This window comes from Trichosurus vulpecula, chromosome 3 (assembly GCF_011100635.1).
Source record: "Trichosurus vulpecula isolate mTriVul1 chromosome 3, mTriVul1.pri, whole genome shotgun sequence".
NCBI classification, from domain to species: domain Eukaryota; kingdom Metazoa; phylum Chordata; class Mammalia; order Diprotodontia; family Phalangeridae; genus Trichosurus; species Trichosurus vulpecula.
In genome coordinates, this window is record NC_050575.1 from 244,338,433 (window position 1) to 244,352,080 (window position 13,648).

Genomic DNA, 13,648 nt, shown 5'->3' on the forward strand with positions numbered 1-13,648 from the left:
TTCAAATAAGAAAAATAAGGAAGACTGGTAGATGATAGATATTCAGAGGATCGTTAAGAAATTGTTATTTTTAGTACATAATTGCCCCTAATTTATTATTATGACATCAAATCAGTGTTAAGGTCTCTCATGTGAAAAGTTAAAAAAAATGAGGCAGCTTTAATCACAGAACACTAGGACTAGAACTTAGAGACTTTCGATGTCCCCTCATTTTATGAATGAGAGAACTGAGTCCCAGATGATGTAAATGGCACAGTATCCTAGAATTTAGAGCTATCAGGGACCTGAGAAATCATCCAGTCCATTCCTTTCATTTTATAGAAGGCAGTTTATCCTAGGGCCATATGCTGTCTTCTTGCCCAAGATCTCAACACTTGACACTCTGTAGTGACAGAAATAGATATTAATACTTCTTCTCTCCTCCGACCAAAAAAAATGAACCTAAAGCTCTTAAAATGAAGACAGTAATTGCAAAGGGGTGACAGAACAAAGGCATAGTTAGGGTCAAAAACTCAGTGGTTTGAGGGACATACCTGATGCAGGGCCCCCACAATCTTCCGGGCCTCTTGGTAAATGGTTTCAGAACTCCAGTGGGCATTCAATATCTTTAGGTTTTTGGCCAGGCGATTGTGTTCTCTCAGCCAAAGGGTATGTATGGCAGCCAGAGAGATCACCTCACTGGCCCTGCTGTCCCCAGCCAAAAAGCACTCAATTCTTTCAGACTCCTCTGTATTTGGAGCTTGTGCACAAGGTGAAGGGACTTGAGTGACAAAAGGCAAATACTCTCTGTCTCCATCTGCATAGAGTGTATTGACTTGAAGCAGCCCTTCTTCACTAGTCAAATTCCGCAACTTCTTTTCGATAGCAGGGGTGCTGCTATAAACTGAGGAAGCATCAATGAAGGATGTTAAGCTATTCATCTGTTGCCTTGGGTTTGATTTGGATAGATTTCCAAAGAGACTTCCTTGATCCCCAGTGCCACAGGCTGGAGATGAACGGTAGAAAGGCAGGCATTCCATTCCCACTGATGATGTTTCATTGGCAGGAAGCTGCATAAAAGAATGGATGCAACTGTGTTTACTATTTCCTGGATGCAACTGTGTTTACTATTTCCTGGATGCATCTGATTTGAAGGGAGATAAAAGGCAGTATAGTGTCGGGGAGGAATACAGGATCTGGAGTCGAGACCCTAGCTATTCTGTGAGACTTCAGACAAGCCACCTACGAGTGGGACTTGGTTTCTTTCTTCAGAAAACAGGGGCTGGACTAGAGAATCTCTTAACATCTCTTTCAGATCTAAATTGTATAATATATTTATGATCGTTTTAGGGGTTCATCTCCATCATCTATCCCCTTTATTAATTTCTATCCTCCTCCATTTCCTTGACTTGTACTAGTATTGTCATCTTCGCAGCCTTATTTCATCCCAATATTTTTCACATACTCCACCAGACTATTAAAATTTTCCCCAATTTCCTTCCTCACTCCTCATTTTCTTTTACTTTGTGCAGGCTGTCCTCTCTACTAGTAAACTATTCCTTTTTCATCTTCTGTTGAAATTCATTTCTTCCTTCAAGTATCAGCTCAGGTAAAGCCTTTCTTTACTCCCTCTTCACTTCCCCAGACACAGTGAGTTTTCCCTTCTAGAACACTTGCCTGGATCTCTTTTGTTCCTAGAACTATACAATGAGAGATTTATATCTGGAAGGGATCTTGGAAGCAATGAGTCCTACCCCCTCACTTTACAGATCCTGAGGTCATACAGGTAATTAAAGGCAGGATTTGAACCCAGGTCTTCCTGATTCCAAGTTTTGCTTATTTATGTACATGTCTCATTCCCCTCCTCTTCCAACACACCTAGTTCTTGAATCCAGGGACTGACTGTCAGTTTTCATCCTTGTAGGTCCATCAGTTGGCACAGTGACTTATACAAATCACTTAACCTCTCTGGGTCTCAGTTTCCTCATCTGTAAATGGAACTCTAAGGTCTCTTCCAATTCTAAATCTGTATGGTGATCCTAAATAAATGTTTGTTATATTTATTGTATCATATATTATTTTTGTTATTGTATTATTGTATCATATTTATGTACATATGTTTTATTTTGTTGTTATTCAGTCATTTCAGTTGTGTCTGACTCTTTGTGACCCCATTTGGGGTTTTCTTGTGAAAGCAATTTGCCATTTTCTTCTACATTTATTTATAAGTATTGTTATTTATAAAATATAGCATCACATTTTATATTGTATAATATTTATTATATAAATATTTGTTGAATTCCCTAAGTGACAATTATTTATTAAATTTAAATTATGCGTATTAATTTAAGACATATTTATTAAGAGGAGCCACAGTGTGCTCTGGTAAATGAGCACTGGGGGATGCTCCAAATGCAGCTAAAATTATCTTAAAAAGCCAATGCCAGTTTCTCCTATTACTCATAATATAACAGAAAAAAATCCCTTCAGTCCTGATGTTCTCTGCTTCTAACGCCAATGGGCTCCATTTAATGGGGAGCTGCATATCAGCAGTGGTGTTCTGAAACTCCTTCATTTCTGAACTCCTGCAATGTATCACCATGTGCCCATGTAATGAGGCACGGTGAGTCACCTCGGTGATATGCCAAGGCTACGTGCTTCAGAGAGATACTGCTGGTAAGAACGTAAAGGGGGAAAATGGCTTTGAGTTCCAAGGGATCGTTTTCCATGTCTGGGAAGGGATGATTTTACCCATTGATCCTGTGTTAAGTGGGTGAATAGCAGCCCTCTAATGGCGACACATTTCAGACCACATACAACTCAGCAAAGTTAGTTTTCAGCATCTCCATTTTATTAGGAGAGAACTGAAGGAAGGTAGAGTTGCTTTTTTTTTAAGCAGTCAAGGAACAAAGAAATATAAATGTTATACACTCAGCAGAGATTTCCTGTTCTAAGTGTGACAGTACTGTGTTTTACTTCATTAGGGTAGAGTCATGGATTGAGAGTTGGAAGGGACACCATGGAAACCAACCTCCTCATTTTAGAGATGAGGAGACTGAGGCCCAGAAAATGGAGTCACTGACCTAGTGGCTGAAGCCCAATATCAGAAACTTAATCCCTTGGAGAGATTTGAATAGTGAGAGATGTAAAGATTGTATTATAAGTTTATAAAAGCCTCTACCAATAGCCCAGTGAGATGAGTAGTACAAGTGTTATTATGATCCCCATTTTATGGGTGAACAAATTGAGGCTGAGAGAGGTTTATGAGCAAATGCTCATGCTCACACAGCTAATAAATTATACAATAAAGACTTGAACCCTGATCTCTTCTGACTTCAAGTCTGTTCCCCTACCTCACACTGCCTCTTTAGCAGCTTCTTAAGCATTTTCTTAGTAATAATATAATATATAGGACTATAATTATTATATGCGGTAACAATATAATTATTAATATAATAATAATAATGTTTTGCCTTCACCTCCACTAATCATAGTACTTTACTTTTACTATGGATTGACAGGAAAGGCTTTATGGAGGATATGGTACTTGAGGCTACCATAAAGAATGTAGAGGATATCTGTCTTCAGAACAGGGCAGTGTAGGGTAATGGATACAGTGTTGGTCTTTGAGTCAGGAAGGACTGGGTTCAAATATCACCTCCAAGGCTGATAGGTGGCACAATAATGTGCTGTTCGTAGAGTCAGGCAGACCTGAGTTCAAATCTAGCCTTAGATACTTGCTAGGTGGGCAAGTCACTTAGCTCTGCCTCAGTTTCCTCAACTGTGAAATGTGGATCATAATAACATCTCCCTTCCAGGGTGGTTGTGAGAATCGAAAGAGATAATGTCCGTAAAGCACTCAGTACAGTGCCTGGCATATAGTAGGAGCTTAATAAATGCTTGTTTTCTCTCTCCTCCTTTCCATACATCCTATGTAATCCTTGAAAGTGTCTGACTCTCCGTTTCCTCTGTAAAATAAAGAGAATACCACTTATCTTGCTAGGTTGGTGTGATGATCAAATGAAATAATATACTTAAAATGATTTGCAAATCTTAAAGTGCTATTTAATGTGAGTTTGTAGTATTATTGCAGACCCACGGTGGAACCATACTCCCCTGGGACCTTTACTCCTTTTCTCCCAACAAAGTATCTCTGGGCTGCAGATATCAGCATCACTAAATACAGCTTTGTCAGGTGTGGGAGAGAGCCAATCAAACACTTTGGTTCTAAAGCTTCACCTAACTGATGGAAAAATCTTTGTTGGCTCAGAGATGAGTAGGAAATCTTGCCCTGGGTGACAGTTTGGAAACTGAATTATTTATGGTTTGTTGTTATTGTTATTGTTATTGGGATTTAAAATTTAAAAGTGGGGGAAAAACTCCAACAACCCACCCCAAACTCATAACAACAATAAAAAGCAAACAACAGCTGAATAATGGGGCTTCGTCCTCACATTAAAAATTTTCACTAAAAGCTCATATAGACAAAACTAGTTTTTTTATATCATGGATTTTATATCAGGATTCATTTTTTCAGTTATGACTGCATCTTCAAAGTACGTGGCCTGTAGGTCTCTGAACTATCCTTTGGGAAGAGCATGGGTAGGAAACCCCCTGAATTCCCAGGGGGTGGCTATTACCATATTCCTTTCTTGAAGACTATTGGCATTTTTCATACTCTTTCTCCTCTTACTTCAAAATTCTACAACTATACTTAGCTTACAAAGTACTTTCCTCCTATTGAGGTAAACAGTTGTAGGCATTATCATCTTCTTTTTAGGTTCAGTGAGGTCACATGACTTGTCCATAATACATGACTACTAAGAGGAAGAGCAACATTAAAACCCTAGGTCTTCTAATTCAAATATAGCTTTTCTTCTCTGTTACCTCACTGCCAAATACTTTCTAGTTACTGGTAATGAATAGCGTAATTACCTAAAAAATTTATGGAATTGGAATAGATTCACAAAGCATGTTGGGTAAAAGCTGATACTGCCAGGCTACATTCTTTTAGGAAGACTGAAGACTTTTTTGCTGGATAAAATAAGCAACAAACCTGGGTTTTGGGCTGTACTGATGAGAGATAAACAAAGTAAAAGCAGGAATATGTTTGAAATAGGTTGTGAATAATGACCTAGGGCCTAGGTTCTTTACCTTCCCTATGTTCTGTTTTATCTTCAAACTGCCTTGCCTAGCTGCTGTCGTTCTTTGTCCTTCTTCTTGGAAGAGGATCAATGACATTACAGAGGTTAAAGTGTCATCACTTGGATTTAATTGAGGCAGAATTGGACAAAGTCATCAGACTTTGAAGAAAGATTTCTCTTTCTTCCAGAGTCATCAAAGTTTAGCGGCAAGACAAAAGTCAGGATGACTGGCAATGGCCTGGGTCTCAGTGGATGACTTTTGTGTCTTTGATGTCTGACCAAGGTCTAAGTGCCTCACCTGCTTCAGCCAACTTTACGCCTATTGGAACAAATTGTTCTCATCTGTTTGTTTTGCTGGGGGAGGTCTTCACATGCTTGGGGTAGACACCTCTCTAACTCATTGATGGGTTTGTGCGCTCCTCAGTTACCCTCACCTTGGTTTAGCCCAGCTGCTATAAAGCATGTATACACACATATACATATATGTATGTATGTATATATACATATAGGTGTGTATACATATACATACACACACTTACATATGTGTATATATACATATTCATATATATATATATATATATATATATATATATATATATATATATATATGTATTTATGTTTATACATATATTGTCCCAAATAGTATTGCTGTGTGGGATCATAAATGCAGGCATTGGGGTTAAAGGAAAAGGTAATTTTAGCCTTAGGGACCTAGGCTTGGCATTGGTTAGTCCTCTGTCTATGACTAAAGAGTTGTCAGCTTATCCTTGTCATGGAAAGGCTTTCTAGACAGCATACTAGAAAATGGCCCTGCTGTGACCTGAGAAGATTATATCAAATCAACAAACATTTATTTAGCACCTACTAGCATAAGGTAAAAAAAAAATAGGTGCTGGGGATAAAAAGACAGAAAGCAAACACTCCCTGCCCTCAAGGATATTACATTCTTCTGGGAGGGATACCCCAACTACACACAATTTATTCAAAATGATGCATAGTGTTTCAAGGTCATTAACAGCTTGGGGGATCAAGAAAGCAAGTCAATAAGAGGTGATACCTGAACTGTATCTTAAAGTGTAAGGAAAGGGGTTTAAAGAAAAACTCAGGGCCCATAACAGGTAATGGCCCACCAAAAGTACTGAACTAACTAATATTTTCATTTGCCTATGCCAGATGATACCTTTAGGAGGTATGAGCTCAAGTTCTTTGAGTGATTTAGAAAAGAAGTACTGGCAAGGATGAAGAATGACAGACCCTAAGGCGACCTCTAAAAGTTAGCAAGGTGAGTTCAGGTAGATAATGCTGAAGAGGATAGCTCCTAACGTGATGTCTAAAATACATATGTGGGTCTGGAGAAGGGAAGGCCATAGATCCTACATGGATCTGAAAGACTGGGCACGTGGGCAGTGCCAGCCACCACAAAGAAACAACCAGGATTTTGAGAGGCTGTTTGGGTCGGTTAGGCACAAGGAGTGTGAGGACAAATGTTGTTTTTGTCCTATGATTGCACGTTGTGGAAGTTTTCCAACTCAATCTCCATGAGAGTCCAAGAAGAATCTCACCAACAATGAGGTTCGCAAGCCTGGGAGTCAAGAAGTGAGTGGCCAGATTGAAAGGAAAATAAATGAGTGCACCAAGGGGTATCATTCTATTGCTATTTTTCTTACTATGCTCTCTCATTAAATGTCTTTGGTTTTGATGAATTGTCTTCTCTAGCAACTTGTAAAGTTAACATAGCTTCAGAGTTTTGACTAGAAGCAAACTCCCACAAAGCATCCTGAACCTGGAGGCCCTCCATTTCAGAAGCAGTACTCAAGGTGCTATACTTTCATATTCGATATATTTATTATTCTATTGAATTGGCTAATCCTCCCACTCATACATATCAGATTGACCTCCCTTGATGATTTGCCACCAGTCAGTGGTTGGGAGGAGGCCATGCTGCATTAGACAATTTACCATGCTATCCCTGGAAGCAGCTCATACCCAAATATGGCATTTTGTGGTTTATATAATGCTTTCTTAATATTAACCCTATGAGATAGTAAGAATATTATTATCCCTCATTTACAGATAATGAAACTGAGATTCAGGGAAATCAGTGGTTTTCCTGAGATAAGACAGAAAGTTTGAATATAGGTCTCTTGATTCTAAGTCCAATACCTGACTATATCTTGCTTCTTCTCTCAAATATACTTAGTGATTTTTTTTAACACGGTTTTATTCTTGTACACTGTGTGGCCAAAATATGAATGAGTGACGAGGTAGTGCCAGACACCTGGGCCAGCTGGTAGAAAGAGTTTCTCGAATTTCTGGCTTAGATCATGAGCTAAGAGGATTTTGACCGTCCATACAACATAAAGGTGTTTTGTATTTCAGGCATGTCAGACAGAAGGCTTTTGATTCACCATTAGCTCTGCATTTATTTGAAGAAGAGCTTTTGGAACCACTTGGTAAAAGCCTACCTGTATGGGGTAGCAGGGATTTTGGCTTTCACATGTCCTTTGGCAGTCAATTCCTCCCCAGAAGCTGTCTCTGCTGGTGCTCTGGGGTGTGAATGCAATGTCATGAGCGATGTATTGTCCCCACACCATCAGGAGATCAGTATACTGGCCATCCTCTGTCACAGCCTCATTTGATGCATGGATGATTTTTCTTGTTACTTCACGAACCTGAGGGGAAAAGTGAGTTTGCTAGGAATGTCAACTCTTCTTAACTTTTCACAAAATACTCAGTTGTTAAGAAGGAGAGATGGAAGACAGGAAAAGGCTGTAATTTTTGGAAAGGAATTCTCCATGTGGTATATGTGGCTGTAATGATAAGGTGCCAGATCAGAGATTCTTTCCCTGGGGATGTTTCTTCCTCTGCTTATGACTCAACAATTTCTGTATAGGTGGAGGACAATCTGGCAGTATGATCCTTTCCTTCAAAGATTAGAGAAGACACTTTGGTGATAATTTAAGACTAAGTACAAGGCTTAGAATTCACATTCAAAGATACTTGAGCTATACTTTCCCTGTCTGGGTTTATAATTTTAAAAAATCTGAGTTCATGGAATTGTGCCCGGTACTGTATAAGGCCGTGGAGTTGCAAAGACAAAAATGAAAACAGACTTTGTACTTGTTAAACAACTTTCCCTGGCTCATGCAGGAAATGACTGTTGGAGGCAGGACTTCAACAAGGGACTTCCTGATGGTAGGAACAACTCCCTGTCTACTATGCCATGCTGTATTTTCTCTAATTGTATAATAAATCAGTACTTAGTGTAGCCCTGATTTCATCTGTATGGGTATTTCTGCAACTATTGCAAACTATGATTCCTGGTCCCCCAATTATTAGTATTTCCTCTTATTGCTTAAATTATGATATATTTAGTTGATACATATCTTTATATATGTACGCACATACATATAAATATATACATACATGCATGTATATGTATTATGTATATATGCATGTATGTATATATGCATACATATATACATACATGCATATATATACACACACATATATCCCCCCCTCCCAATAGAATGCATAAGATTGAATGAGATTGGGCAAAGAATCCTTATGGATGGAAAATTAAAGTGACTGAAAATATGTTATGCTATTTCATGGAATGATATTAAAGATAAGCCATTACAAAGTCACTTTAGTTGTTTGTATTGATTTCAGTGTCATATTTCTGATGAATTTTTTAAAAGCATCACATAAAATATACTCAAAGAAATTCCTTGTAAATGGAAACCAACAAAGTGTTCACAGTTTCCCCAGGTAGCCTGTTAATTCCAGGAAAAATCCATAAATTTTAAAGGGAATTGACCAACTATTTGACCAAACTAACACTGTCAACTGTTTAATGCTTTTCCCCCCAGCAAATAAAAATTTCTGTTTTTCATTGTAAATCCTTCTTCCCTCCCTCACCTCCAACTATACAGAGGATACAGTTCATTTTAATTATGGAACACCACTGTTTTGAAATTTGATCATTCAAGAGGAGTCAAAAGAACCAGGAATTAGTCATGGCTTTTTATGTGATTCAATATGTGGCTTTGGGAAGGTCCCTTCCACCTTTCTGGGGATCATTTACTCCTTATGAAATGAAGATAATGGGCCAGATGGTCCCTAGATTTCCTTCTCTGTTTTGGAAGTTTATTCATCTATAGCCCAAACTACTGCATGGATGCCCATGCTTGTACAATGTCATTTCCACTAAACATCAAGGAAGTAGATGACACTGTTAAAGACCAGTAGAACTCTGTAAGTGCTATGGAAAAACATATGCCAGCTTGATTTCCATGGCATCATGATGTACAAACCAGTGGTAGTGGAAATTCATTGTAAAGGACGTTGGGATCCCAGCCTCTTGGCTGACTAACTCCATCTTCATAGACTGGTGGGAGCCATCGAGCCAGGGCTGTGTTGGCAGCTCCCCATCTGGGATTGTCTCTGTGGAAAATTGAAAAAAAAAACAAATAAACATTTGAAAGCTTTTGAGAAGTGAAAACAAAATCTAAGAGAAGAATGATAAAACAGTGCTACAGACAGAACTATCCCTTTGATGTAGGAATTCAGATCCATTGCTAAAAGTAGCAACTTTGTGTGCCTATGAAAAATGAGGAGGTAGCTCCTGGCAACTCAGATGCAATTAACATCAATATATAAAACACAAGCACCCACCATTTTCCCATTCCCATATTGTAAAAGCTCTCTGGATGTTGCCATCTTGCCAAGGAGGCTCCCCTTCCTTGGAGGTCTTCATGCAGAGGCTGGATGACCACTCATTGAGTATGTTATAGCCAGGATTTGTTGGTGCATGCATTGGATTAGGTGATCATGAGGTCCCTTCCAACTCTCAAATTATTCATTCAGTACTATAGAGGGGATTCTTATTCAGTTAGACAATATGGTCTCTGAAATCTCTTCCACCTCTGATTCTTTCTTTAGTTGATATTTATTTTGACCAGTCTTCTTTTATATAATAATATTAGGTAGGGTTCCTGATGCATTGAAATTTCTATACCTTGCTTGGGACATTCCTATCTGGAAATATGTTAGAGAGGTTCTGGATAGAGATAAACTTAGATATATATTCAAAAATTTTTATTACAAAGATTATGTGCCCACCAAATAGAAGACACAACATTAGGTAGTATAGGAAAACACAAAGAATAAGATGCGGTTATTGCACTTTGAGTTTATAGTGTATATGGGAAGATGTCAATAATAATTTATTAAGCACTTACTACGTATGATACTGTGCTAAATGTTGGAGATACAAAGAAAGGTAAAAGCAGTCCCTACTCTTAAGAAGCTCAGACTAATGGGGGAGACAACATATAAGAAATAATGATATATGCAGAGCAAAATGGAAATAATCTAAGAGGGAAGGCACTGAGATTAACGAGGACTGGGAAAAAATTTCTTGTGGAAAGTGAAATCTTATCAGAGACTCAAAGGGATCCAGCAAAGCTAGGAATCAAAGATGAGGAGGGAGAGAATTCTAGACATTGAGATTAGCCAAGGAAAATACCCAGAGCTGAGAGCTGCAGTGTCTTCTACAAAGAACAATGAAGAGGCCAATATCACTGGAATGATGAATACATGGTAGGGAATAAGGCATAAGAAATTGCAAAGGTATGAGGGGGCCAGGACATGAAGGGATTTAAAAGCCATTTAAAAGAAGACTTCAATTTGATCCTTGAGCAATAGAGAGACATCAGAACTGATTGAATGGGTCAGGGAGTGACATTTTCAGATGTGATCAGTTTGACAGATGTGTGAAAGACACATTGGAAGAGGAGAAATTTGAAGCAGGGAAGCCAACCAGTAGGCTATTGGAATAATCCAAGTATGATTTGATGAGGGCCTGTATTAGGTACGGAGGTGACAATACTAGAGGAGAGAAAGAGGCCTATTTGAGAGATGTTACAGAGGTAAAAACGATAGGCTCTGGCAACCGATTGGATATAGGGTGTGTGTGAAAGAGTGACTCCTGAGTAACTGATAGGGTGGTGGTGGCCTCATCAGTAGTAGTGAAGTTAGGAAGAAAGGAGAGTTTAAGGAAAATAAAATGAGTTATTTTAGACATATTGAATATCCTGTTTGAAATTAGAGATGCAAAACTGGAGGTCAGGAGAGAGGTTAGTAATGGACCAATAAATCTGAGAACCATTTGCATAGAGACGGTAGTTGAAATGATAGGAATTGATGAGATTGTCAAGTGATAAAACATAGAGGAAAAAAAGAAGGGCCAGGACAGAGCCTTAGGGGCCACCCGTGTGCATGACCTGGATGAAGATTCAGCGGTGATTGACAGTGGCAAAGGCTGCAGAGAAGTCAAGAAGGATGAGGACTGAGAAAAGCCAGTAGATGATGAGTTCTTTGGAATTGTGGTTGGTCATGGTGTTGGTCAGGGTTATTCTTTCAAAGTTTATTATCTTTAGAGTGTTATCAGATAAAATTTTCTCCTTGTTCTGCTCGATTCACTTTGCATCAGTTCATAAAATTCTTCCCAGTTTTTTTCTGATACTATTACCTTTGTAAGTTTTCATAACACAATAGTATCCTGTTACTTTCATATACCATAATTTCTTCAGCAATTTCCTATTTTGTGGTCATCCTCTTAGTTCCCAATAACATCAAAAAGAGCTACTATAAATATTTTTGTACAGATGGGTCCTTTTCCTCTTTCTTTGATCTGTTTGGTGGCATAGGCCAATTAGCAGTCATGCTGGGGCAGAGGGTATGCAGTTTAATAGCTTTTTGGGCATAGTTCCAAAATCTTTTCCAGAATGGTTGGAGCAATTTGCAGCTTCACTAACAGTGCATTAAAGTAACTGTTTTCCCTAGACCCTCCAGCTTTTGTAATTTTCTTTTTTGCCAACTTGGCCATTCTGATGGATATGAGATATCACCTCAGAGCTGTTTTAATTTGTATTTCTCTGTTTACTAGTGATTTAGAGAATTTTCTCATGTAGCTATTGATACCTTGGAATTCTTCTTCTGAAAATAGCCTGTTCATATCCTTTGACTATTTATCAGTTAAGGAAGATCATTGGTAACTTTGGAGTGAAAACTTTCATTTGAAGGATGAGGTCAGAAGTCAAGAGTGCAGTGTTAATAAGATGGTTAAAGGAAAGGAAGTGGAAGCATCAATTATAGATGGTCTTCTCAAGGAACTTAACATGTGTGCACATGCATACACACATACACACAAGCATGGACAGGCAGGAGAGATATGGAATGCGAGGATATCAAACGAGGATTTTTTGAGGATGGGGAAACATGGGTATGTTTGTATGAAGTAGGCAAGCAGCCAGTAGATGAGGAGAAATTGAAGAACATTGAAAGGGTGGGATAATAGAATATTAATCTGTTGGAGAAGGTAAACTGGAATGAGATTACTTGTGCATGAAGAGGGGTTTGCCTTGACAAGGAGACAGGTGAAAGAGGAAATATTGGTAGAAGTCATTTGAGTGATCTGAAATGAAGAGCAAGGGAGAAGAGTGAGCTCTCAGTAAATGGCCTCTTTTTTTCAGGGAAATAGAAAGCAAGGTTCTCAGCTGAGAGGGTATGAGAGGGGAGCCCTGGGGAATTTGAAGAGAGATGAAAAGCTTTGGAAAAGTTGCTGTGGTGAGTTGGGTAGTGGATGGTTTAGGGAAATGTAAAAGGATTGTATTGCCTTACTGACAATCCTGTTGAGATCAAGTAACAGTAATTTGTTGTACACTCAGTATTTCTGGATAAGATAATTTCAAGCATAATTCTGAAGTTATAACAGTGGTAAAAATTCTGTGGAAATAAGAGATGACTTCTGGTTCTGGGGAAGGGGATATATGGCAGAGAGAGGCTTTCTGCAGCGTGTAATATTCAAATTTGACTTTGAAAAAGTTTTCCTAGTATATACATATACACAAATATGTGCATATATCTACATCTACGTATGTGTGTGTATATATTTAATCTCATTTGATCCTCACAATAACTCTGAGAGGTAGGTGCTATTATTATCACTTCACTGATTAAAGAACTGAAGAAGGCAGAGTTTAAGTGACTTGCCCAGTAACACACTACTAGTAAGAAGCTGTGTCAGAATTTGGACTCAGATTTTCCTGATCTCAAAACCAGCACTCTACTCTTGTCATCCACAGGCCTATATGTAGGAATTAGCCAAAGAAGGAAAGGATCATGGTATTAGAGGTAATAGTAACTACTTGAACAAAAGTATGGAGGAGATAGGAAGGCTCAGGGCATGTTTTAGGAACACTGAACAAGCCAGTCTGGTGTGAGCATTTTTGAAAGAGAGATGAGTCTAAAAAGGTGGGTAGGATCAAAATCTTGAAGGCCCTGAATTCTGGGTTAAGGAGTGTAAATGTTATTTTGTAGGTAATGAGGAACGACTGAAGATTTTTGAGAAAGGGGGTGACCTCAGTGCTGTATTTTTGGGAAATTGAAGTATAAATCATAAATATACCTCATTTGGACTATTTAGGGTAGCACTGCTTGAATTCTTCAAAAGTTTTAAT

At 38.5% G+C, this 13,648-nt stretch overlaps 1 protein-coding gene across 1 annotated transcript in view; it reads right to left on the minus strand.

Annotated features, from left to right (window-relative positions):
* Positions 1-13,648, minus strand: part of TPO (thyroid peroxidase) — a 234,465-nt gene that overhangs the window by 147,528 nt on the left and 73,289 nt on the right. The window contains exons 5-7 of the mRNA XM_036751861.1: positions 9,440-9,569; positions 7,589-7,795; positions 534-1,049 (exon numbers count right to left, since the gene is read on the minus strand). Coding sequence (XP_036607756.1) covers positions 534-1,049; positions 7,589-7,795; positions 9,440-9,569 — 853 coding nt within the window. The remainder of the gene's footprint in view (positions 1-533; positions 1,050-7,588; positions 7,796-9,439; positions 9,570-13,648) is intronic.